The 27,858-nt window shown below is 38.4% G+C and overlaps 2 protein-coding genes across 4 annotated transcripts in view; one reads left to right on the forward strand and one right to left on the reverse strand.

The window, feature by feature from the left end:
• Window positions 1–15,784, forward strand: part of TMEM263 (transmembrane protein 263) — a 25,803-nt gene extending 10,019 nt beyond the window's left edge. Inside the window, exons 3-4 of the mRNA XM_040637420.1 lie at window positions 8,990–9,053; window positions 12,922–15,784. Coding sequence (XP_040493354.1) covers window positions 8,993–9,053; window positions 12,922–13,208 — 348 coding nt within the window. The 5' untranslated portion in view covers window positions 8,990–8,992 and the 3' untranslated portion in view covers window positions 13,209–15,784. The remainder of the gene's footprint in view (window positions 1–8,989; window positions 9,054–12,921) is intronic.
• Window positions 15,785–19,847: 4,063 nt separating this feature from the next.
• MTERF2 (mitochondrial transcription termination factor 2) lies at window positions 19,848–27,785 on the reverse strand. 3 transcript variants are annotated; one of them, XM_008705651.2, is made up of 3 exons: window positions 27,581–27,785; window positions 25,724–25,823; window positions 19,848–21,267 (listed from the first exon to the last, which is right to left on the reverse strand). In XM_008705651.2, exon 3 carries the CDS (start codon window positions 21,237–21,239, stop codon window positions 20,052–20,054), a length of 1,188 nt encoding a protein of 395 aa, XP_008703873.1. In that variant the 5' UTR covers window positions 21,240–21,267; window positions 25,724–25,823; window positions 27,581–27,785; the 3' UTR covers window positions 19,848–20,051. The 3 variants fall into 3 exon arrangements, with proteins under 3 accessions (XP_008703873.1, XP_008703872.1, XP_008703871.1); XM_008705650.2 differs by having other exon boundaries at window positions 25,724–25,833; XM_008705649.2 differs by having other exon boundaries at window positions 25,724–25,846.
• Between the last annotated feature and the right edge of the window lie 73 nt (window positions 27,786–27,858).

Here is a 27,858-nt window from a genome sequence, read left to right on the forward strand (position 1 = left end):
GGGGGGCGGTTGTGCTGGGCTTCCCCACCACACTAACTCCCGACCTGTTGATAAACCGCTCTCTTGCGTTCAGGCACTCAAGCCTTGGTCCCCAGTGCTCTTTCCACGGAAAGATTCTACTCTCACGTCTAACCTAAAGCTGAAGTGTGGAATGGAGAGAGGCGCTGACGGCGCTAGGGGTGACTGGGGACCGCTGGAGCACCCGTCGGTGCCATCATTGCCTCCCGAGTCTAAATAAAAACCGTGCCTGCTCTGCACACGCAGCTTTGAGACTGGTCCCCAAGCGCGCACTTCCAATCAGATCCCCGCCTAAATAGATCGCCTTTTCTATATGGGAAGACATAGAAATTCTGGAACCCTGTGGGAGTGGGGGTGTGCTGGGTGTACAACGTGGAGCAGAGGGAGGAGGTGCTGTGCTTAGCCCTAGTCACGGCTTCTCCAGGGTCATATTCTGCCTCTCCTGCCACGTCACTCCCTCTGCTAAAGAAAAAAAGAAAAAGACTTGCTTATGACTAAAGAGATCAGTGGGGGGAGAAGGGGCCGCTGGGAAAGGTTTAGAAACACCTAAAGAGGAGAGTTCTTATTTTATTTGTTAGGCCCTTGTGAACACTTGTGCTAATTCCAAATGAAAATACTTTGTTTGCTATCCGTGATTATTTGCTGTATGCGATTGTTTAACCTTTAGAACATGCCCTGGTGTGAGTGCTCTAAAGGGCTCCCAGGAATATTGATACCACATCAACAGGTCTATGTTTGTGTGTATGTGGCTGTGCCTGCTTTTTCAAAGAAATAGGGAAGTAATCTTTAATAAACCTCTATGCCCTCAGTTTTGACTCCCCCCCCTTTCATTTCTTTAGTCTATGCTATGACTGATGTAGCAGAAACCAAGTTCAATAAAAATGTGTCCATATATAGAGAATATCATTAGAAAAGTTTGAGGATAGATAGAAAAGTTTCTGTGCGTGTGTGTGTGTGTGTGTGTGTGTGTATTTAACTTCAGGGAAATCTTTACCTGTCTTTGTTTCAGTCATTGCGTACTTGCTGTTTTTGCTACTTCCTGAAGATATCTCATTGGATTACATATAAACACCTTCAGAGTAGGGCCTTCACATGCTTGTTGTAGTAGTAACCTCAGTGCCTAATACAATGTCTGACATGGTAGGGACACAAATCATCTGTTGAACTAATGAGGTATAATTTAGTGAAGATTACTGGTGTACTGGTTATCTGGTTTGATAGCTTATTGTAATTCTGCTTAATGTTTCATTTAAAGGCAACACTTAAAAAATTACTATTTTGATACTGTCAGTTGTTACTGACTGTCACTAAGGTGGTCACTTAAAAGTTTTACTGACAGATACTTTTTCTTCCCTGCCAGATTCAATGCATTTCTTGTAGCCTGTGTTCTGTTGATTTAACGGGCGGGGGCCGTGTTTAAAAGCAGCCTGTTCAGGGTAGTTGGTTAACTAGAGAAGCCTAAACACAGTCAGCTGGTGTTTTAATATACACTGCTTATTGGTGAGTGTGTGTGAAAGTTCTGTATAAATGTATTTTTGAAAGTCCTTGTAATTTGGCAAAGAAGCTAAAACGGGAGTGAGGATGTGGCAAAGTTCCTATATATAGAATGTATAGAAGAATTTAGCTAAATCAATTATAAGTCTTTTTTTTTATAGGAAATTGGCACTTACTGTTTAATAACAGGTTTTTGAAATGGCTTTGAAGGGAAACTGTTGCGTACTGTATTTTGTAGTTAGGCTTCATATAATGTGTTAGTGCTATTTAACTTCCTTTGGTACACAAAGGGGTGTTTAGCCATAGGCAAATTTGTGTACTATTTTCAAACTTTGTTTTCACCATTAATGAAAACTTAATATATCAAATGTTGTAGATATCCACAAACAACACTGATTCATCTGTTTTCCTTAAAAAAAAAAAAAAAAAGTTCCTAAGAGGCATTTGTTTACTTATTTCTATTATTGGAAGAAATTATCCTCTAGGGAATAGTGTTGTTATTAATCCTTGCTCAATATATTTGCCAGCTGCTATATCTATGATACTATTGTACTTGACAAGAATTATTTCTCCTTGGCCTAAAATGCCTAAAGGAACTACTGGTGAATTGTAGTCTACAGCAAAGAAGTCTTTCACATTTCACAATTTCTTTAAAAAGTACAGTTATAACCAGTTTTAGTTGGTACTCTAAATTTGTTCACATGTTAGGACCAAGTGGTGAACCTGATTTATGTCCATAGAGTAAGTTCAGTTATTTGTCCTGATGTAAAGGCTGTTTTCTGTTTTTATTGCCTTCCTTAGGAAGGTACTTTTTAAATAGAAACTTGTGTGTATTATGAGTTCCTAGAGAGCAGATAATTTTTTGGGTTTTGCATGAGATAAATTGATAAGTGCCAAGAAAGTGTGTCCCCTTTGGGTAAACTGGTTTAGAGAAGTCCTGTGTGCTGAATCATGCTGAAATTTCAGCGCCTGACATGGTGCCTGCCACATAGTAGGGACCCAAGTATATATTGAACTAATAATTCAGTGAGTTTAGGGCAGATGGTTTGCGTAGCATTCAATAATTTTGTTTAAGGATAACATTTAAAATGGTCATTTTGACACTTTTTCTATTAGTTGTTACTTGTCTCTATGTGTGTACTTTTAAATTTTACAAGCAGATTATTTACCTTTACCAGTTTTAAGAGATTAGGAGTATGTGTTCAGAATTCCCAATTTAAGAGAAACAAAGCCCCTGTAATGATGATAATGAACAGGATGGTAATATAAAAAATAGTTCTCCTTAGTGATAAAGTGGTAGTATCTGTAAAGAGGTAATATCACTAAAAGTTTGGCACATATATGTGTGTAGGGGTTGGGAATGATTTATGTGAGTAAAAAGTACAGGTAGCATTACAGAGAGTTAAGGATTTAGCAGAAATACTTTTTACAAGGTATTCAATGCCTTATGACCAAATTAGGAATTTAGAAAACAACAATATTCCAAATACTTGCAGCTTTTACACTATTTTTATTATCCTAAGAGTTCTAAGAGGAATTTTTTTTTTTAAAGATTTTATTTATTTATTCGACAGAGAGAGAGACAGCCAGTGAGAGAGGGAACACAAGCAGGGGGAGTGGGAGAGTAAGAAGCAGGCTCATAGCAGACGAGCCTGATGTGGGGCTCGATCCCATAACGCCAGGATCACGCCCTGAGCCGAAGGCAAACGCTTAACCGCTGTGCCACCCAGGCGCCCCTAAGAGGAATTTTAATACTATATACTTGCTGTTAACACCAATGATGTACAAGAAAGTCAGATGTTAAAAAAATATGTGTACAAAACAAAAATCAATGCCTTTGGCCTCTTAGGACTTCAAAGCCCTCTAATACCAAGTTCCTCTGTTCTTGGTAGCCAGGCAGACCTCCAGATTTTTTTTTTCTTTTCTTTTCTTTTTTTTTTTTTTAATAATTTTTTAGTATGTTGTGTTAGTCACCATACAGTACATCCCAAGTTTTTGATGTAATGTTCCATGATTCATTACTTGCGTGTAACACCCAGTGCACCATGCAATATGTGCCCTCCTTAATACCCACATTTTCTATTTTACTGTTTATTGATAATCCTGTTGGTAACTGTCACTAACAATATTAAATGTATCTGTGGATATTTCTGTATAATAGTATCTATATTCCTACATTTCAAACTCTTCTACCAAAAATACACGTAACTTAGGAGTAGAATCATGGTGGATGGGGGTGGGAGTGTTGTGGGCTGGGAAGAGAGAGCTGGTAAATCTGAGAGTATATCCTGAAGAAGTTCCAAACAGGAATGAAATTTCTTGAGAGTCTGGTTATCCTAAAAATTCCCAAGTACTTTTCAGTTATCTTTTTAATTAGTGTATATTTAAACTTAAACGGTACTTTAAATTACTGTGTAGTAAAATGCACGCATCGTATCTCTCCTGTGGTTCTTGAAGCCGCTGGCATGCTACTGCTTACTCTTAAATAAGAATATTTGAAAAGCACAATTTTAGCTTAAAGTATCCTTTTTTTTTAACCAAAAATTTGGACCGTATATTGGTATGTATCTTTTCTTGTGATGCTTAATACTAATGTAGATACAGATGGTAATTTTTTCTCACGTACTTCACAAATAATGTGCGTCAGCTTACAACAAAAATATATACTAACAAAATGGTAAGAATATAAGTAAAGTACTCAAATTGCAAACTAACCAGGGAGAACAGCAGTAAGAGTGGGGGTCTTGAGGTGTGGAGTTGGGGGAAAATAGGACAAGTAGGCAGGCCACAGGAACGTGCCCAGTTAAGTTGGGATTTTACCTGCAAGCTTCCTGGAAGCCAAAGGGAAATTATTTATTTATTTGTTTGTTTGTTTGTTTATTATTTATTATTTTTTTATTTTTGGGGCACCTGCTCTGCATAAGACTTTTTTTTTTATTATTATGTTCAGGTAGCTGCTCTATAAGTACATCATTAGTTTTTCATGTAGTGTTCAGTGATTTGTTACTTGCGAATAACACCCAGTGCTCATCACAACACGTGGCTTCCTTAGTACCCATCATCCTATTACCCCATTCCCGCACCCCCTCCCCTCTGAAACCCTCAGTTTGTTTCCCAGGGTCCATAGCCTCTCATGGTTCGTCTCCCTCTCTAATTTCTCCCCCTTCAGATTTCCCTCCCTTCCCCTATGGTCCTCCATGCTATTGTTTATGTTCCACATATGAGTGAAACCATATGATAATTGTCTTTTCTCTGCTTGACTTACTTCACTTAGCATAATCCCCTCCAGTTCCATCCATGTCGATGCAAATGGTGGGTACTCATCGTTTCTGATGGCTGAATAATATTCCATTGTACATATGTACCACATCTTCTTTATCCATTCATCTGTTGAAGGGCATCTTGGCTCCTTCCACCGTTTGGCTATTGTGCACAATGCTGCTATGAAGATTGCGGTGCATGTGCCCCTTCTTTTCACTACATCTGTATCTTTGGGGTAAATACCCAGTAGTGCAATTGCTGGGTCGTAGGGTAGCTCTGTTTTTACCATCCTGAGGTTATCTGTTAAATAGGAAAGTATATAGATCTCAAAGAGAAGAAAACATCCTAAATCTGTTGCAGAAACAAAAATTTTTCTGAATACCACTAAAGACATTTCTTATGTGGAGCTCTGTATCAGAGGCATCGAGTAATGTGGTAGGTAATTTCTTTACAGTGCAGTACAATGTAGTAAACAGCCTGCGTAAGGCTCTTTGTCAGGGTTTTCTTACTAAGGACATAACCGGGAGTTAAACTCAGTGATGTCATTTTCTTCAAATCAGCATTTTGTGATTTAAGTATGTTGTTTTTTAGATCACCTTGATTTGAGGATAAAAACCTAAAAAAAAACTAGGATAAAAACTAGGTAGATGAACTGCATAACCTTTGAAAATACCCTTTATGAATATCACTGATTTCTAAGACTTAAAAATATAAAATTTTCTTTAGGTACGAAAGCAATACATGTTTACGGTAGAAAATTAAAATATAGATGTTAGATATAGATTTATAGATGTATATCTATATATAAAGGGATGGTATTTCTTTCTCTGTAGCACAGTCTCTCTGTCTCTCTCTGTCTCCTCTCTCTCTCTATATTTCTACTCCCTAGTGGCAGTCTTTGTCAACATATTGGTATACTTTCTTTCAGTCTTTTTATGTACATGTAAAAGAATTGGATTATTTGATATATGCCTTTTATATTCTCGGAATGTAACATTAGCATCTCCCCCATAGTATTTGGTCTTCATAAATTATTTTAATGTCTGCATTGTTTGTCTCTAGGAAGCTTATAAATTCATCTTTTGCCTTCCATGAGGCTATACTCATTTGTACACTTTCAGATGTATTTTGTATTTTGTTTGTTTTTGCTGGCTTCTCTTTCACTCATCCCTTAAATATGAGCAGTCCAATTAAGGTTATTAGTCTACTTCTCTCTTCATACTTCTGTCTTCATAGCTACCACTTCAAACCACTCTTGGGGCCTCAACTCTAACTCAGACTTCATGCTGAGTTTCAGACCCCTTAAATCCAGTTGCCTGCTGAACGTGTCCTGCACGTGCCCTGAAAGCATTTCAGATCCAGCTGTTCAAAACAAGTCCTTTAATCCTACGTATAGTTAACAGTAATGTGTTGTACACTTCTGTTTTAGAGGGTAGATCTCATGTTAAGTATTCTTACCACAATAAAATAAAAATTTTAGAAAGTCCTTCATCTTTTCTCGGAAGTGGTTTCTTGTCTCCTGTCCCTTGTCTTCATCATCTTTGCCTACTTAGTTGCTCAAAAAACTAGAAATTTTCCTTCCTATATTTTCCTTTTATCTCATATTAATACCCAAGCTCTGTTCTACTTCATACAGAAAATTCAAGTATTTGTCTACCATGCATCTGGCATTGAAAAAGGCTCTGGGGATGGAGCAGTGAACAAAACCAAGCCTTGTTCTCCTGGAGCTTACATTCTAATTGTGGAGACACAAAGTAAACATACGTATTTATATTTACATATAAATACTTACAAATATTTATATATAAGTATATATAATATATAAATATGTAATATGTACATTATATATATATATATAAAAGTAAGAGCAATGAAGAAAATTGAGCAGGGTTAGGTGAAAATGATCGGGAAAGGAGTAGGAGGATGCTAATCTATTGTAAGGTGGTCTGGGAAGATCTCTGTTAAGGGACATTTGCATAAAGACCTGAAGGAAGTAAGGAAGCAAGCCATGCACATATCTTGGGGAAGAGCCTTTCAGGAGTTGGTGAGCAGGGAAACCTGTGCTGCTAGACTGGTATGAGTGAGAGTCAGAATGGTAGGAGATGCTGTCAGAGTGTTAGATGTCAGGCCTCAACTCTGGATTTTATTCTGAACAAAACAGGAAGCACTTGTAGGGGTTTAGGCAGAGTGCAACACAGCTAGACTGAAAGAAGAGCAAAGGTAGAAGCTCAGAGCCATTTAAGAGACTTTGTAGCAGCCCAAGTAAGAGATACGATAGTTTAATTGAAAATGGTAGCAGTAGAGGTGATGAGAAGTGCTTGTATTCTGGATTTATTTAGGCGACAGAATTTACCAATGATTAGATGGGAATGTAAAAAACAGGAAATCAAGGGTGACTCGTAGATTTTTGCCCAAACATTTATTTATACAGGAAAAACTGGCAGAGTTTAAACTGTTGTTCCATTTCACTGAACTTATAAAGTAGCCACTTACTGTTTTTAATCTCTCTGTCCTTCATCTGTTTTTTTTTTTCTTTTTTTTTTTTTTTAATTTTAGAAAGAGAGAACAACCGTGGGGAGAGGAGGGGACAGTGGGAGAGGGAGAGAATCTCAAGCAGATGCACTGAGCTCAGAGCCCGACTCAGGGCTCAACCCCACGACCCCCGAGACCATGACCTGAGCCGAAATCAAGAGTCAGCCATCTAACTCACTGAGCCTCCCAGGCGCCCCGCCTTCTTCATCTGTTCTTGCTTCAGTTAGCTTCTTAAAGCACAGATCTGACGATGTTACTGTCATGGCTCCTCTTTGCCTACCCACAGAAGGATAAAGTCAATTGATATCATACAGATGAACTTGTATATATCTTTTATAAAGCAGCTCTAAGCTTTTAAAATAGTGGTCTTTTTCTTTTTTAAATTACAAGATATATATAAGAAAAATGTTTAAAGGGATTCTGAATTAAGAAAAACGTAATTCTTTTAGTTGGGATTTTTGAGATATATACAGAAAGGCAGTTTGGAAATCTATGCAGTTGCTACCACACTGTTTTTTAAGTGAGCTTTATGCCCAGTGTGGGGCTTGAACTCATGACCCTGAAATCAAGAGTCACATGCTCTACAGACTGAGCCGTCCAGGTGCCCCCCCATCACACCTGTTTTTTAAAGTCCGGTTAACATATGTAAGATGTATGTGTGTATATAATTTCTCCACATTTCTGTCCATGGGATGGTAGCATCTGTTGATTGGTTGATCAGCCAGGTGATTTGGATTTGTATGTGTATGGTATACAGATCTTGGGAACACAGTGGTGAACAAGCTAATCAGTCTCTCCTCTTGGAATTAACAGTTCAGTGGGGAGGAAGGTGGCTCCACAGTAGTTTTTCATCAGGAAAAGGGACACACATATTCTGTCAGGAATTCCTGCATGTTTTGTTTTAAATTTGTTAAATAGTATTCTAAAAGTTGTAGTACTGGAGTACTAGTATTCCAGTCTTGACTCGTTTTGATCTTTTCTTAGTCAAGTGAATATAAAAGCAAATATTTTAAGGTAGTAAAGGAAATTGGGAAAAGAAAGTTTTTTTTTCATCCCAGTGTAGCTTATTTTATTTCTCAGGTTCCTTTACTATTTGTACTAAGGAGGTAATCACATACATATTTTTTCATAGATTTTGAGTTCTTTTGCTCCCTGTGTTTGTAAGAGCTCTAAAAACAATAAAAAAGTAATCAAAGTCCATCTCTTAATGATTCAGATTGGTGATGTCATTTTTCTAGAAGGATATCATGATTCTTAGAAAGCTTTCAGATAGAACATATTTTTTAGATGTAGTATAGGTTTTCCTTAAGTCTGTTGAGAAATAAATTACAGTTAAGTTATCCAATACTCTGTAGGAGGAAGCACTTAAGATTTTTGTCTGCCAACCCTTTCACTGACTTTCCAACTTTCTTTCAATTAGTAAGCAGTAGTAACAACATAGGAAAGCTCGTACTATGCCTCTTACTCTTTGGTTGGTGTTTGAGATAAGATTTATATTGTCCAGTAGTGTAATTAAAAGTATTCTTAAACACCACAAAGTGGGAGAGAAATAAAATGTAGTTTTGCCACAAATGTTTTAAAATGTTATTTATCTGAATAAAGTTGATTAAGTCTTAATTGAGCATGTGCTAAGAGGTCATCTCACAGGTTGAGGTTACAATAAAATGTGTATGTGTTTTTTTAGATCATGAATCAGGCAGATAAAAATCAAGAACTCCCATCATACCTTAGTGATGAACCACCAGAAGGTAAGTATGCATCTGACACACTAAGAATGGAAACAAACATCCTACTGAATTAAAATTCTGATTGTTTTTTATTAAATTTAAAGTAACAGTCTGTTTACCTTGTGGGTGAATATGTTCCAAAAATAATTGAAGATAAACATTTTTAGCTTCTAACAAGAAAGCATAGATATTGGTGAATGGGGACACTGTGCAACTGTTTTATTACATAAGATCTATTCTTTTGCTACTCTTCTAGTAAGACCATTTCACAAGTTAGAATATCCTTTCATTTGTAAAGAATGGGTGTGGGGTGCAGAGGAAGGATGGACTATGTTTAATTTTCATGTCATGAATACAAAAACTCAATTCAAGAGGCACTTGAGGTTTGTTATTAGACTGTTATTTATCATTGGTAGTTTTTCTTCCTATATTAATGGTCTTAGGGTCTGCTTAATTTAAATTCTCTTTTAGCTTGAAAGTTGTGACATCATGAGTCATTTTATTACCTAAACTTCAAAAATTCTTGGAAACACTAAATGCATACGTGAATGTCTTGACTATATACAGAAAATGACTATAGGCATATTCTGTTTATGGTTTTGGTGTAGAACATTATTAAATTTAAACCAAATAGTAATTTCCTTTGACAACTGCATGTTTGTACAGGACAGTCATAATAGCTAAGACAGAGAATCAAAGTGAAGAAGAAGGGATGAAGTGGCAGCAGACCAGACTGGAGTAGCAGACAGACTAGTATCTCTGGGAAGAGGGTAGAGCTGGAAGTTGTGACTCTGGGTATTTTATTTTCTTCCCAGTTACCCACTGTTCAGACTTTTCTTCTTGTATTTCCTATGTTGGTAGACAAAAATGAAATTGCTACGAAAACACAATGAAAAGTTTGTACTTAAGCCTAAAAGAAGATGGCAGTAACTAGGTGATTAGTTTTAGTTTGGTGGAAGAATAGCCTGGAAAATTATTAGGTCAGCTATTTTTTTGACTTATTTTTTAGGTCTAGAACCCTAGAGTTTTGAAAAAAAAAGTTAGGGCTTAATGAGAAAGTTAATAAGGACTTTGTAGGGATAAAGCCAGGAAAGAGATAAAGACAGCTCAGGAGCATGCTTGTCCAGGAAGAGAAAGTGCTTTGGTAATGTCTTTATATGGCAACCTGCTAAACCAAAGTAGTCTGCAGAGCAGATAATTTATATGGTGGTAATTACGAGCACACTGTAATTAAAAGAGATCAACAGCATTAATATTTATCTGCTTTGACTAAGAAAAATTGTCTTCATTAAATGCATGTGCACCGAATTTGGCATAGCAGGATAATATTAATGAGGGTATTCAGCATGAGTCAGTATCTGTTTTATCCTCAAATCGGGATTTTTTCCTGTTCCTAGGGTTAGTGACCTTGATTACAAAAGAATTATCAATTATGTAACCCTTTTCGTAATTTTATAATTAACATATTCAAATGCTATTCCATATCCTTTTATTTCAGCTCTTTAATTTTATTTAAAAAAATCATTTTATTGGGGCCCCTGGGTGGCTCAGTCGTTAAGCATCTGCCTTTGGCTCAGGGTATGATCCCAGGGTCCTGGAATCGAGCCCCACATTGGGCTCCTCCGCTGGGAGCCTGCTTCTTCCTCTCCCACTCCCCCTGCTTGTGTTCCCTCTCTCGCTGGCTGTCTTTCTCTCTTGTCAAATAAATAAAATCTTTAAAACAAATAATTTTATTTATTTCAGAGAGAGAGTGTGCATGTGCGTGTGTAAGAATGCAGGGGTGGGGGCTGCAAAGGGAGAAGCAGACTCCCTGCTGAGCAGAGAGCGTGATGTGGGGCTCAATCCCAGGACCCTGGAATCATGACCTGAGTCAAAGGGAGCCACTTAATCAACTGAGCCACCCAAGCAGCCCTATTTAAAAATTTATATTAACTATGCTTATTTCTCAAATAGCTTCAATTAAGAATTTGGTTTTCATAAATTTAGCCATTGCTATGTCTTTATGAGCTATTTTGAGGAGTCAGTGATATTTTCATACTTGTGACATGATGTAAAACCTCTAAACAATGAAAAGAAAATCTTTATCAAGGTAAATTTGTGCTGTATTAGAAAAGCTCGATTTTCAGAATTTTTTCTCTATCAAGTATGAGTTTACCAATGTTGTCTTCTCTGATACATTCTGCTAGGAGTTAGTAGCTTTGGTGGTCCTAGTGGGGCCTTCATACCCAAGAATTTACTTTTCTTTGTGCGAGTTGTACCTTTTCAGTGAACTATTTAATGACCAAGTATTTTTCCACAAAATTTAGAAAAATATAAACACCATTTATGTGTTGTTGCTGCCTAAATTATTAGATTTTTTTTTTTAAGATGTTATTTATTTGACAGAGAGACAGCCAGCGAGAGAGGGAACACAAGCAGGGGGAGTGGGAGAGGAAGAAGCAGGCTCCTAGCAGAGGAGCCCGATGTGGGGCTCGATCCCAGAATGCCAGGATCACGCCCTGAGCCAAAGGCAGACACTTAATGACTGTGCCACCCAGGTGCCCCCTAAATCATTAGATTACAAAGGAGAAAAAAACCTGTGTTTGTTTGAGGCTGATACAAGCAAATTTTCATGAAATCTTCCTGTTACTTTATGCCTGAGTTTGAGGTTACATGCCAATTTGAATGACTCTATTCAAAATGAAACCAGAGAACAAATTCATGACTTAAATAAATCTGAATTTTTCATATTGATATTACCTTTTCTGGAGTAAAAGAGTTTTCACAGACTAGAAGTTTAAATCACATACTCTCTCCTGTAAGAATTACTGATGCAGTGAAAGTACTAAGCATAGCTGTAGTTTCTCAACACTACAAAAAATGATTTTAGGTAAGTAACATGATTTTAAGAGATAAATAATTATCCTATTTTCACATAGCATTAGCTCTTTAAGTACGTTAGTAACATACAAATAGAGCAGACACCTACATATATTTAAATTAGTGGTTCTCAAAGTTTTTGGCTTTTCTACTTTTAAAAATTGAGGACCCCAAAAAGCTTGTGTCTTTGTTGATATATGCCATATAAGTAATAAAAACTGATAAATATTTTATTCATTAAAAACCCCAGAAGACCTATTACATATTAACGTGATTAACATAGTTTTTGAAAAGCAGCTATTTTCCAAAGGGAAAAAAAAATGTGAAAAGGGTGGGTGACGTTTTTAAATTTTTGCAAATCTCTTTAATGTTAGGGTTAATAGAAGACAGCTAGTTTCTCACAGCTGCTTCTGTGTTTAGGGACTTGTCTTATTGCACATCATTTAGATTCTGGAAAATTCTGTAGACTTTTGTGAATGAATGTGAAAGAATAAAAGTGAAAGGATAAATGACATATTGGTATTATCATGAAAATAATTTTTATCCTGCAGAGCCCCTGAAATGGTCTTGTGGTTACTCAGGAGTCCCAGGCCATACCTTGAGAATCACTGCTTTAAATGAAAAAGGTTGTTTCAGTGATGATTGAATTCTGTCAAGGAAATGAAGGCCAAATATATTTATCTTCTTATTTTTTCATGCTCCTTTTAGGATATAAAGTTTTTTATTAACAGCAACAAAACTGTAAATCAAGGAAACATTTAAATTTAGATTCTATTTTATGAAAGTTGTCTAGTCCCAAAAGCATTTTTTCTCATAAATACTAAGATTTAGCATTGGACCAAGATGTTTTAAAACATGTACAACTATAGCTTTGAGGGAAGAGGTTTTTAGTGTTTTGATCAGATTTGTGTTTATGTGGTTCATCTCATCCAGACAACCCCCCGATTGTTAGGAAGTCTTAGGATACTTAATGACTTGTACTGCTCTTTAAAGACTTATATTTGACTGTCTTCATATTTTCTCTCATTAGGTTCAATGAAAGATCACCCACAGCAGCAACCAGGCATGTTGTCCCGCGTGACTGGTGGTATCTTCAGTGTTACAAAGGGAGCTGTTGGTGCCACCATTGGTGGTGTGGCTTGGATTGGTGGGAAGAGTCTGGAGGTGACCAAAACAGCTGTTACAACTGTGCCTTCCATGGGAATAGGGCTGGTGAAAGGGGGCGTGTCTGCTGTGGCTGGAGGTGTTACAGCTGTTGGGTCTGCTGTTGTAAACAAAGTGCCCTTAACAGGAAAGAAGAAAGACAAATCTGACTAAAATATGGAGATACACTTGCTCTCCACAGCATTATGATGCCAGTGGCATTGAATTGCTAAATTACGGACTACAACCAAGTCACCTGTTTGGACGTTTATCTTCTAAACTGCTGTGTTGAAAGTATTGATGACTGGCTTTTGTCTAAAAAGAAGAGACCAATACTAGCACAGTGTATGAAGGTTTCTCATACTTAAATTCCAGCTTTTTATCTGGTAAAATGTTACACTTACTCAGTTGTAACTGAAGATATGGTATATTTGATATTTACTATAAGTCTTTCAGTTTAACTAAAAAATGTGAAAGTTGAATTTAGTTGATTATCTTTACAGTTCCATATGTATAATGTGCCAGGTAACTCATTTGCCCCTTAAGAAGGGAACCTTGAACTACATAAACTGTACCTTTGATGTGCCTAATAGTTTCAGATGTCTTAGTTTTTTTTTTATAACCATAGTTGATTAGGCCAAGAGGCATTCTTTTCTTATTTAAGCTGGTAAGAGTAGCAGGAATTAGAGAAATTTACAAGAGATAAATGGTTTTATGATACTGAGTGTTAACCATCTTTTGTTAGATATGCATTACATTAATTTAATCATTGATGCCTTATGAAACATCTTTTCTAATACCCTAAACATGTGCAGTTCTTAGAACTCTATATGGATTCTTTTAAAAATTGTGAAATTGGTTTTCCCTCTTAAGAATCTCAGGAGTAGTGGGGTAAAGGCATTTCTTGCTCTAGGCAGGTAAGGTAGTGCTTGCTAGCGTTTTGTTAACTGTCAGTGTAGTTACCAGCCAAACATTATGCTTCAGCCTGGTTTCTTGCTCCATCTTGATTACACCTCACAGTGCCTAAGGAACATTTCTTTGCGGTCATAAGCTATTTTGGAAGTTTCATATTAAGGAGGAACAAATAATTTTAAATACTTAAGAATCACCTAAGGCATCCAAGATATAAAAAATCTTCACACCAATTTTATCTTTAGGATGGCTTAAAATGTTAGCAGTAACTCTTTTTAAAAAACACAGTAAAAGCAGCCACAGATATTTGGGAGCTGACTTTTAAATCGAATGAAATGGGCTCCATAGATCAGTTTTGAATGTAAAATATATATATAAGTGCTGTCAGTGGTTTATAGGCTTTTAATATGTTATCTTAGTCCTTTGAAGAAATCGTGGACTTTGTACGTACCATTTCCAAGTCAACCTCAAGCAGGCAATTGAAGTTTTTGATTGTGGATGGTAAGTGTGTCATGTCTTCTTAACGGGTCTCATCATGTCTCATTCATTCTCAAAGAATATGACCTAGCTGGAATTCATCTTTTATTTCATATTCAGTTTCATAAAAATTTTTAAAGTGGCACATATATTTGACATTCCTTTTAACTAAGGGTTATAATCCAAGCTTGAAAAATCTTAGTTTTCTTTATACTTAAGTCTGGAAATTTGCCTCCATTTTGCAGAATGGGGTGTGTGTGTGTGTGTATGTGAGGGAGGGAAGGAAAGGAGGTGATGCTCTGGAGTAAATAAGTCAGAATACATCCTTGAGAACTTAAAACAGATCACTCCAACACCCAAGGCTTAAATGCAGCACTAAGAGTGTTACATTAATGTGGAACAACAAATGGATAAGAACATAACTTTTAAAAGCTTTCATAAACACCAGTAGGGATTCTAAGCAAACCTACAAAGGTTCTTGAACCGCTATATACAAAACTGAAAAGTTGTTGAGTTCATCAGAAATTAGACGGTTGTTTATTTCATGCACTATGATTTAAGGTATATTTGTTGGTATATTTGGTCAAATGTCATAATCAGCAAAAGGGATTTTTAAAAGAAACTCCAAAGTTAATAGATGAACACTAAACAGTGATCTAAATAATGGTATTGGAGAACTTGTTTCCTGCTATTTGAAAGAAATTATTGCTTCATTGCTAGTTTATATTTCTAATTTATCTTCTATAGTCATAGGCTCTGCTGTGCTTTGTACCTGAATTTCTAAACACAGACTTTAGTTTACTGTGTGCTTGCATATTTATTTTCAACCTTACTTGTCTTTAAAATTGCTTGAGGAAAAATGGTTGTAATTTCTGCCACAGAAAAGCCACCTGGTACATTTTATCTCATCAAGTTTGTTTTAAATTCTGAACTATAACTTTATGCAGGAGAGGCTTTTGCAAGGATGGCAGAGAAGTATACAAATGGTTATAGAGGTTCTTCTTCCAATGAACTTGCCATTTGACGATATGTACAGCTGTACACTTTCTTTTCCAGTTTATTTGCGTAGACTAGCAGTTTGACCTGTGAAACAGTACTGGTTCACTTCAGGAAACTAAGGTTGCTACTTGCACTTGGAGGCATCTGTTATTCAGTGTATCTTTTGAGTGGGTATTTGGCACAATGAGGATGAACTTGTGTGACCCACTTGAATGATTGATCTAATAATGTTGACATTATGAATCCTGTACTTAGTGAAATGTCAGATGAAGAAGACTGGTGATTGAATAAAATTTTTTTTGTATTAAAGGAATGGGAAAAGAATATATAAATCTGTTAATAAAGCACTATGATCTGCAAAAGATGAAATGTTTCATAAAGATCTAAGGAAATAAAGGAAATTTAAAGGAAAAACAGGGCAGTCTTAAAATTTTTAGTTACATAGTTCAAAAGTACTGTAGTCATTTTTTAATTTTTGGTACTAATGCACAAACATGACAAAACATCTTTGAATATGTATTTTGATACCAAGACAATGAAATGCAAATACATTTTAGTCAACTCTGATGAAGATTAAAAATGCAGATTTTTAGGGGCGCCTGGGTGGCACAGCGGTTAAGCGTCTGCCTTCGGCCTAGGGCGTGATCCCGGAGTTCTGGGATCGAGCCCCACATCAGGCTCCTCGGCTGGGAGCCTGCTTCTTCCTCTCCCACTCCCCCTGCTTGTGTTCCCTCTCTCACTGGCTGTCTCTATCTCTGTCAAATAAATAAATAAAATCTTTGAAAAAAAAAATGCAGATTTTTAGGTTTTACCCCAGCTTTCTGAATCTCTGGAGGGCGGGGCCCAGGACTGCTGTTTAACAGCCCCCAAAGGTGATTCTCATCTACAATTTGGGATCTGATGGAGAAGTAGGGAGCACTTTACTCTGTTCTAAGTAACTGTGGAACCAACTCGCACCCCTCACTGGACAGAAGTGACTCAAAGATATGGGAACCAGTTGGAGGAAGGTAGAAAATTGATATATACTGGGTATCTACTTACCTGCCAGGTGCTGTCCATACATTATCTGATTTAATCAGTACCGGGGAAGTATCTCTTTTTGCAAATACAAAAAAGCTTTCAGTGTTAGCAATTTCCTATTATCACTTTTGAATTTGAGTAAGTCACAACTTCTCCAGTTAATATCCAGAAACAGAAATGGGGCTACTCAGAACTAGTACTTCATTCTGCTGTTGGCAGTCAGTGCTAACTATACGCTTGATTTACCAAGCTAACTTGAGTTCCCTGGAAGTCTTACAGGTAATCATATTTATTTTGACAGCTAATTACATTTTGTCACAGAAATGAATTTAGTGTAATTATAAACTGCTTATAAAGGAAATAATTTTATTAGAGCCTTTTTTTCACGTAGGAAATAAAATTTGACTGTAGTGTTTTATGTAAGGATGTCTCTCCTTGCTATACTGTTGATTTTGAAGATTTCAAATTTTATTCTAGAAAGACCTGAATAAGAATGCAATTATGGAAAAAAGCAGAAAGGTTCAAGGGCTAAAAACTGATGGAATAGGATTTGGTCTAAGGGAAGATAAAGTCTGTAGACTGTATGTTTGGCCACCCTCTTGTATGTTCATTTTCTTACTCCTCAAAACAACCATTTTTTTTTTTTAAGATTTTATTTATTTGACAGAGAGAGAGAGGGAACACAAGCAGAGGGAGTGGGAGAGGAAGAAGCAGGCTCGCAGCAGAGCAGGGAGTCTGATGCGGGGCTCGATCCCAGGACCCTGGGATCATGCCCTGAGCTGAAGGCAGATGCTTAAGGACTGAGCCACCCAGGCGCCCCTCAAAACAACCATTTCATACCTTTTCTTTCCAGCCCTCCTGCAGAATTACCCTCTCGTTGTCCTGCCCTTTGTAAAAAAAAAAAAAGGCAACCTGACAGCAACTCTCCTCTCACACCACGAACTCCCATCACCCTGCCTGTGGAACAGGACTACCATCTCTGCTCTGATCCAAAGTCAGTCCACTTTTACTTCCTGCAGGCTATTCATCCTGCAGTTTTTCCATCTCTCATCCCTCTCTCTTTCCTGGGTCATATCCATCATCATATAAACATGTTCTGGTATTTGCTTTCTTTAAAGAAAAATATGCCTAATCTTACAACCTTCATTTTCCTGCTTCCCTTTGCATTTTTGAAAAACTTTATACAGTCCCTGCCTCTTACTCCTCTCCTGTTCTCGAGACCCGCTCCAGCTGCCTTCTTAACCTTTCTCATTGCACCAGAATCACTCTTGATAGGGCCAACCAGTGATTTCCTTTTTGCCAAATCCATTGGTCACTTATCTGTATCCTAGTTGACCACTCCATGGCATTCAATATTATTGGCCATGCCCTCTTTTCTTGGCAGATCTCTTCTTTTGGTCAACTCCTTCCAGGCGTGGCCAGTCACTACTACAAATCTATGATCTATTTCTGGGCAATCTCATTTACAGTCGTAATTTTAAATACCACAGATACAGAGATGATCCCTGAATATCTATCTCAGGCACCGACTTCTCACAGTTCGACTTCACCATTTGCCTGTTTGACATCTCTGCTCAGATATCTAGTAGGCATCTCAAAATAAATAAAAATAAAGTAAAATAAAATAGAAGGTAACCATATAAATGTATAATCTGTTCCAAACTAGGACACTTCTGAGAGTGGAAGATAAGCACACCACTGATAACTATGTCAAGACAACAAGCAAACTAAACTGCTTCCAAAGGGTTCCCATCACACTTAGAACAAGATCCTGTTTCTTAGATGGACAAGTGACACTTACCCTGTGCCACTCTCGACACTCAGCCCTGCCCCAACTGTTGCTGCATTCTTTTTCTTGAACAAACATTCCTGTTTAATTTTGGGTAAGTGACACCTCTCTGTGCCTGCATCTCATTTGTAAATGGTGGTACTCAGCTGTAAGGGTTCTAAAGCACACATGCCTGGCACTTAGTAGGTGCTACATGGGAGTTCGTTCACCACCCTAAGAAACTAAACAGATCTGGATAGTGAGGGTTGCTTGCATTTGCTAAATGAATAAAGACATGGCCTGCATTTTTAATAGGTTTTGCATTACTTAAAAGGCCATGCACACATAGGACACGGATGTTTAAATGTCAGAGTCAACTGTTTGGTTGTGCATTTGTTACAAAATTCAAACTCCGCAGCTGAAAGTGAGCCAGCCTTAATCTGGATAATGTTTATCTTGGAACAAGATTTAGAAATAGAAACTTGGAATGCTACTAAAATCGGTACCAACCGTCACACACTTTCCCTTTCAGAGCCAGACCTGGATTTTCAGAGTTTTCTAAAAAGCTGCTTACTTCAAATGTATATAAATTAGATCACTTCATATTTAAGGAATTTTACATAAAAATCCCTAAGTTTGTTGTTGGTACTCCTTTGGCATGTCAGGTAAGGGTATGGCTTTTCTTTTCTTTTCTTTTTAAAAGACTCATTTATTTATTAGAGAGGGTGCAAGAGGAGGACAGGGCAGGGAGAGAATATCCAAGCAGACTTCCTGCTGAGTGAGGAGCCATGAGATCAGGACCTGAGCCTAATCCAAGAGCTGACATTCTACTGAGCCACCCAGGTGCCCCAGGGTATGGCTTTTCTTAATGCCAACTCCTAAGCAATCCTTTTTCTGTTTACAGGTTTGAACAGAAGTCAGGTCATATTAAATCTGGGTTCTATCACTTGGCAGTCCTCTCTAAGCTTGTTTCCTCATCTATAAAATGGGGAAAGTAATGAATGCACATAAAAGAGTTCTATGACCATCTCTAAGATATGGTCAGTTCTAAACAAACTATCCACATGAGTAAGCTCTATTCTTTTTTTTTTTTTTTTAAAGATTTTATTTATTTATTCGACAGAGATAGAGACAGCCAGCGAGAGAGGGAACACAAGCAGGGGGAGTGGGAGAGGAAGAAGCAGGCTCATAGCAGAGGAGCCTGACGTGGGGCTCGATCCCACAACGCCGGGATCACGCCCTGAGCCGAAGGCAGACGCTTAACCGCTGTGCCACCCAGGCGCCCCAAGCTCTATTCTTTTTGACTGAGAAATAGTTGGTTCTCAAAGGGACTCATTTATCCCAACCAAGAGATGAAATCAGCTTTCTTTTAAAAAAAAATGTATTAAAGTTTGCTAATTTCACTTAACACTAACTACTGGATCCAGACCACGGTAGAATGATGTTTCAGAGCTGGTGGTGAGGAAGAACACTGGGTCTATGTCCCAGATGAAATGTGATTATATAAATAAAAACATATCCATACTTTGAATTAAGGGAGTGCACTTGTCGATTTCTTAGAAATGATTCACTTATAAAGTTATCACCTTGATGTGCCATTTACTAGTACAGGAGTTTTTTGAAATAGCAACTCAAGGTAAAAATTACCACCTTTATTTAAAATAAATGCAGTTTATAGTTGCAAATGAGTCAGAGATTATCTGCTTAGAGGTGACTTAGACACAATTCAGAAGGTAAGTAGTTTTCTTAAAATTACTAGTGCTTATAAACTGCCTGAATCACTTAACTCTTCACTACTCAGCTTCACTCTGCAATGCTAGAAAGCAGCAGCAGTCCCCAAGTTACTCTTCAACATTTAATGGTGCCACAGGGTTAAATAATGGCCTTCCTTTTTTGGCCTGAATTTTGCCAAAGTTAGCCTCAAACTCTTTTTTTGTTCCATTCAGATTTACTAGATGTCCGTCCTTTATTCTATAACCTAGGGAATTCAGTTTCCTTATCCTGTACTGTACTATCTGTGGAGTTAATTCAAGCACCATTGGTGTCTCTCTTATCTGAGCTACGGAAATTCCTTCTTTCAGTAATCCCTGAATCCTCTCTTCCAAAACTGGAACAGAATAATATAAAATGGCAGGACATTTCAAAACTAATTGCTTCAGGTCATGATCTGTGCATTTAAAAGCATTTTTAGAGAAGGAGATGCTGTTCTGTATACTTGCTGGGCAAAGTTGAAAAAGAAATCCTTTGAGTTTGGATAGAAGCTGGAGAATTTCAGAGTTTGTGAAACCTTGCTCCTGGAGAAATTCTAGTGTTTCCTTTATAGCTGCAGAAGAATTTAGCAAAATAAATGGATTTTGGCTTAATAATTTCAGTAACCAAACTTTCAGGTTGGCCTTGGAACCACCTAAATTTAGATAACTCTCTTGGAGAATACTTATCATTTGCTTATTTTTCTCAACAGGATTAAGGAAAATATTAGATGCAGTTGTCAAAAATCTGCTAATGACCACATCTTTGAGTCCCAACTCTTGAAAGAACTGAATGTTCAGCTTCTGGGTTTCCTGGTCTTTAACAGTAAAGAAAGATTCTGGAAACTGTTTTATTAACTTGACTAACTCTTGCTCATTTTTGCAGACCAACTGCCAGAGTTCTTTCTGGGTGTTAAAAGTGGTTGGACTGCAGACAATTGCTTCCGGGCAGCGTTCCAAAATACTGGCTATAGCCGCTTCATCAGCACCTAGTTGTTGTAAAACATTTGCAATTTCTTCAACATAGGTTTTATCCTCAAAAAGTACCCATCCTTTTAATCTGCGAATTTTCCTGATGTCCACTGAAAATTTAGAGAGCTTTTCCACTGTTCTTTTATTTTCTCTGTTTGATTGATGATCAGTTGTATAGGTGAAGCGTACTAAAGAGGGTCTGTATTTTGAAGCCAATAGCATCTTTCTGAAAGAACACAGCCTGCAGGGCTGAGATCGTATCAGCAACTTCCACAGCATGCCTGCAGTCCATTGACTAATTGCCACCATCCTGGGACTCAGAATGTACTCATCATACCTGTAACAAAGAAAACACAGGTTTTCACATAAGGGGCGTTGACTTTTAGAATGCAAACACAAATGGGCTCTAAGCAGTAAGCAGAGAAATAGGGTGGATTTAAATTAGACAGGAAAACTGAATTTTGCCAAAGTTAGCCTCAAACTTTTTGTGGAATATTACATATATACTCTTAAATAACTGATAAAGTAACTAATATACCTCCTCTTCACACACATCTTATACATTATAAACACACTGTCTATGTGAGCTTTGCCACAACCTTGTGATGTAATTTCCATTTTACAGATGAGCAGCAAGACCATAAGAGTTCAAAGATTCAAAGACCTCAAATGTTATTCTGACACAAATTCCCTTTCCTGCAACTCTGGTATGTTTTTCTTCTTTAGGAGACATATTTTACTTACACACACACACACACACACACACACACACACACACACACACAGGGTTTTAAAATTTTTTTTTAACACTTTCATTTTCAAGTTTATGTTTAGTTGAAGCAAACACTTATTAGGGAGGGAGTCATCTCTATATTTTAGAGTAAATATTTCTGCTTAATAATTATTATCCAAAGTCAATTTAAAATGAGTTAGTAAGTATAAACATGTTTTATGAGACTTATATGAAAATCCCTTTTATAAATCCAAAATTAAAGTTAAGTCTTAGCCAGATAAAGTGAGGAATGCCATGTGACTGCCACAGTGGAGCAATAAGCAATCAAATTAAGTGGAATGGGGATCATACTTTTATAACAGTCTAACCAGCTGTCCCCACTTGACAGTGTTAGGTCCGTAGAGATGGCTATACTGTGCCTAATGCATTATGGACTTTGGCACTATTTTCTTGTTATCTCTGGTAATGTAAACATGCCTAGCTTGTTGTTTCAACCTTTTTTTTTTAAGATAGTATTTATTTGAGAGAGAGCGTGCACAAAAGGCGGGGGAGAAGGGGGGAAGCAAAGGAAGAGGGAGAAGCAGAGTCCCCAGTGAGCAGGGAGCCCAACGAGGGGGGGGGTGTTCCCAGGACCCTGAGATCACGACCTGAGCCAAAGGCAGATGCTTAACAGCTGAGCCACCGAGACTCCTCGTTTTAAATTTTATTTGTACCTGAGAGTGTTAAGTGTCTCATCCCTGCCACAAGAGCACAGAACTGTTTAGTGAACAGCCTTCCCTTATTATTTGTAGGTTTGAAGGCAAGCTGAAAAAAAACCATAATCCAGTATCTGCCCTTAATTATGCCATTGCAATATATGCCAATGACTTTTCATTTTCAAGCCTGTCCTAATTAATGCAAATAAATCACTATTCTCTAAGGAAAAATAACAAGTAACAATGTTCTGTTTGGTTTACCATTTGTAATAAAAGCTCATTGTTAGTGCCCATGGTGTCCCAAATAATTGTAGGCATAGTTTCTGTTTTACTTCTGGTGGTTCAACCAGAGTTTTTTTTCATGTAATTCTTAATACCAGTTTCCTTTAGATGATTCCCAATAGCCAAGATGTAAATATTAAGCTATTTCAAAATTTCTAAGAGGATCATGGATTTTAACAGGAAGGAGATACTACATAATGAGGATGGGTACATGCAGATCTAATCTGGAGCCCCACACCCCACAGTCTTGGGCCTCACATCTGTACCACATGCTGGAAGAAGCATAGGCTCTGTGGCCAAAATGTCCATGCTCAGTCCTGGTTCTAATTTATGGGGTCATTTTGGGAAAGTTACTTAGCCTCAGATTAAGTAAGTAAACAAGTAGTGATTAGAACAATACCTCACAGTAAACGTTCAGTAGGTATGACTACTAATAGTACCATCTGTAATAGGGAAANAAAGCACATAAACTTTACAGAGATACTGTGAGTCCAATACTTTGCACAGAGCCTGGTACACAGTAAGCACTCAATAAATAGTAGCCATTACTAGGAAATACCGGGAGCTAAAACTCTGTACTAATGTGACTTTAAATTGTATTTTAGACAGAAGTACATTATTTACAAAGAATAAGTGAAAACTGTATTTTAAATGCTTTGGTTTTCCCAAATAACTGTTTATAAAAGCAACACATTCTCACTAAAGGGAACTGGCCAAATTCTGAAAAGAATTAGGAAGTGGAAAAGTCCTTCACAACTGTTCCTATCTGACATACATGTCTGGTTTTTTTCTGATTCTTGCCCCTTTTGTTATAATTTTTAAATACATAAAGCAAGGCTACCTTGCATATGAGAAATAGGGTCTTAAACTCAGCCTACAATTTGAAATTGTGAAGACTCAGAATTTTTCTTGAAAATGTCTTACGCAGGCACCACACTTAATACTGACATAATGTCTTCCAGCAAGGCTAGCACAGCCAGGGGTTCCTCCAGCACTGGAACAGATCCCGGGGTGTGGCTAAGCACCAGATGAAGTTATTTGGCTTAGCGTGGGGGTTACACTATACAAAATGACAGATTAAACGTCAGCAACACATGGACCACGGCAAGACGCTCCTGCCCAACGAGTCTGAGGGTAAAGCAGGCCATTTCACATTTCCTGCTTACTCCAGGGTGAACTATTATGTGCTCAGTGAGTTGTCTCACAATTAAAGCTGTCTTGCTCTTTCTTACTCTCTCTCTGATGAGCAAACACAGTTGACTGCAAAAGTGAAGAGCACAAATGTGACTCCTCTATAATCAACACAAATTATATAGAGAATTGATTTATTTTATGCACTCCAAGTATCTAACTTGGCATCAAAAACACTCTATAAACATTTAAAATGAGTACATGATATATGGGACAGATACACTGTAATTCTGTAATTCATTCCCTAACACTGAGTATTTGGGCTATTTGTAATATTTGTTATATGCTGACTATCTGTCCACATTTCATCGTTTTTTAGGATGAATCCCTAGGAGAATTACTGATGAGCAGATGTGAGAACATTTGAAAAGCTAGGTTGTTAATTTATTATCCAGAAAAAATCCCTGTTAACCTTGTCACAAGCAGTATAACTGATTCATCAGTTTTAATTTTGATATGAGAAAAATGAACATAGTACTAATGTCACTTCATTTTCTTCTATTAATGAGGCTGAGCTTAATGAATTATTTTGGCCATCTTTATCTCCTTTTGTGAATTAACTACTCCTGCCTTTTTAAACTGCAATCTTTCTGTTTTTTAAAAATTGACTTATATAAACTCTTCATTAATATTAAAAACAACAACAACAACAATCCTCTTGTTTTTGGAAAGATTTTCTCCAATTCACTTTCAGTTGTTGATAGTATATTCCAGCATTACCAAAGTGGTTACATTTTTTATTGTGGTAGATATACATTTTACCATTTTAACCATTTTTAAGTATACAATTCAGTGGCATTAAGTAAATTCACAATGTCGTACAACCTCTACCACTATTTCCTTTACATTAAATGTAACTTTTGATTCTACCTAGCCTCCATTCTCACTCTGCTGGTATTTTGCAATTCCTTGAATGAGCCTGGAGGCTAATTTCTTTGCTGCAAACTTGGCTCCCTCTGCCAGGCCATTCTAAAACAATCCCTGGTAGGGGCGCCTGGGTGGTACAGCGGTTAAGCGTCTGCCTTCGGCTCAGGGCGTGATCCCGGCGTTATGGGATCGAGCCCCACATCAGGCTCTTCTGCTATGAGCCTGCTTCTTCCTCTCCCACTCCCCCTGCTTGTGTTCCCTCTCTCACTGGCTGTCTCTATCTCTGTCGAATAAATAAATAAAATCTTTAAAAAAAAAAAAAATTAAAAAAAAAAAATAAATAAAACAATCCCTGGGTCAATGCACTCTTGCATACCCCTGGCCAACGAAGTCTCATCTCCTCAGCTTGGACCTCCAGCTTTCCCTGACCCCTACTCCACTCTCACCAATGCTCCTTCCTATATTCTGTACAAAGAAAAGGAAAGCAACTCATCACACCAAACTTAAACCTTCTGCTATCTCCCCTTTCCTACAATTACACCTTTCAGCAACCAGGGTAATCCCTGCTTCTTTACTGATCCCAACCTCTCTGGCCTGAAAACCTCCAGAGCCCTTCTTTTTCGTATATTCAGTCCTTCAGTTGTATCCTCCCCTCTAGGGCTCCCACCCTTCAGCTCAGTGGATCTTCTCACTGCCACTCCAGCTAAAACCTTATTTTCTCTTACCCTCAGTTAATTCTTACAGATCCTTTTTTCTCTCTAATTCCTTTCCTCCTGCTTATACAGATCCCAATAAAGACAATTTCCATGTGATTAGAGCCAATGAGCTCTGTTCATTCCTGTCTCTTTTGACCTCTGCAGCTTTCAGCAGAGTTGACCAGTTTCTCCATGAAATACTCTTTCACCTGATTTCCAGGACTTCCCACTCTCAGTTCTCTTCCCCCTCCTTGTTACACTCTTACTTCCCTTTGTCTCCTTTGCAGGCTCATCTTCAAGGCTTGATTCTAGACCCTCTCCTCTTCTTACCTTACAGTTTCTCCTCAGAGATCCTGTCCTCATCCAGGGCTTCAGTTAATCACTTGGGCTTCTCTCCAACTTCTTCTCAAAATGTGATCTTGTCACCTCCCTGCAATAAACTTTTCAATGGCACTTTAGGATAAAGACATAAAACAAAATAAAAATGCCTTACACCATGGTCTAAAAGGCCTCTCTATCTGGGCTCTGTCACCACCCGAATCTGTGCCCATCTGCCTCACCCCCAGCCCCACCAGCCACACCAGTTCTTTTCAGTCCCTGGTGCTCTGCCTGTTCCCACCACAGGGTCTTTGAAGGCTGAGGGCTGTTCCCCATGCCCAAAGTGCCCCTAGGTCTGAGTGTCACTCTCTCAGGGAAACTTCCCTGACCGTCTTGAATAGATGAAGCCTCCTGTCCTCATTATAGGCTCTCATGGCACCATGGACTGCTCCTCTGTGCCACCTGTCATAGCTGCAGCTGTTCATCTGTTGTTTCTGTCTCACCTTCCTGGAGGGCAGAGACTCGTCACCACCATGTTCCAATGAACTGCTTCCGTACCCTTCACCTCACTGGCATTGGTGACTCTAGGAGGCATTCCTGGACAAGGAGGACCTCTGTGTGTGCTCTTCCACGGCACCCTGCTCTTAACCCTACTGTAGCACTTAAACTCCTATAAAGTTCTTCATCCATTCAACCAGTGGTTTTTCTTCTTTTTTAAGCTCATGCTGTGTTGTCAGGCATTACGTTAGATACTAGCTCTTCTGCTAAAATTTTTCTTCATAACTTTGGATCACAGAACCACTGGAGAACCTGGTGAGAGTCACACACAGACTCTCTTTCCAAAAAGAAAAAAAGAAAAGACCTGTACTCACAACATTTTGCAAAAGATTTTACCAAGATTCATTGGCACCCTGTAGCCCAGCTATAAACAACCTGAACTAGACTGCAAGCACTGGGAGGGCAGGGTCTGAGTGCTGTTTTTCTCTGTCCCTTGTGCCCAGCAAAGAACTTGTTCCACAGAGGAACAAAATCAGTCTTTGTCAACTGAAACTGAATGAACAAATCCAGTTCATGAGGCAACTTAATGTGTGTAAAATTGTGGTCTGCAATGAGCTTAATTCCTGGTCATTGGCTGTTATTGTGACTTGGGAAATCACATCACCTCTCTGTGCCTCAGTTGGAGTGTCAGGAAAATGGGGACACTACATCCTGGATGACTGTGAAGACTAAACTTCCCTTACAGAGTACTCAGAAAAGTTACTAAGTCACCACAACAATCCATCTTAAAGATAAGGAAACATGCAGGTAAAGCAACCGGCCCAAGGTTGCTCAGCTAACAAAGGGCAGACCTTGGATTCAAACCCAACACTTTGGCTCCAGAGTACAGCTCTTACCCTGTGCCCTACACAACAATGCTCTTGGCAAATGTTTGTTAAATCACAGTGTGGTCTATTCCTAGACTGCATGTTTGTTAAGCATTCTTGAGTTAAGTTCGCTTCTGAAATATGCGCAATTTTCATACTTAATACAGTCCGCTCTACAACGTAATAATTCAATTAAGTTCTACTTTTATAACATATACGATCTGCTGACAGTTTCAAATTAACCCCAATATTTACAAACAAGTAAAAATGAGGACCGAAGGAAGAAAATCTCGGAGAATGATCAAAAGCCACACATCCATCTGGTGGGGCCTGCGCTTTTCCGTAACTTCCGACCTATGGCGCCTGGGCATCCGACTGGGCCAGGCAAGCTGAGCGGCTGGCGGGGAGTCCCGTTTCTCGGTGCGCGGCCCCCGATCCCTGCCTGTCGGCCGCTGTGCAACTGGTGAGGCTCACCCCCGGAGGTGGAGAAAGGGCTGCGACTTACTTGCCCACTCCGTGCAAGATGCAGTGAATCACGGGTCCCGGCTGCGTCCTCCCCCCCCCTCCCCCCGCCGAAGTTTCCCGTGGCCCGCCGTCTTCCCGAGGCCTGGGAACAAGGGTCAGGGTCCCGAGACTAGGGTCCCAGCTGGGGCGCGAATTTCCCTCAGCACTATGGTTATCCCGGCCCCCAGCCCCTCTACCCGCAGCCAATCAGGGCACAGGAGACCCGTGAACCTGAAGACGTATACCCACGCAGTCTCAACGCAGCCAATCAAGGTGCGG

Source organism: Ursus maritimus, unplaced genomic scaffold, assembly GCF_017311325.1.
Source record: "Ursus maritimus isolate PB19 unplaced genomic scaffold, ASM1731132v1 scaffold_21, whole genome shotgun sequence".
Taxonomy (NCBI): Eukaryota; Metazoa; Chordata; class Mammalia; order Carnivora; family Ursidae; genus Ursus; species Ursus maritimus.

What these genes read in the sequence shown, in the direction of transcription:
- MTERF2 (XM_008705651.2), bottom strand. Translation starts at nt 21,239, where the DNA reads ATGGTGGCAATTAGTCAATGGACTGCAGGCATGCTGTGGAAGTTGCTG.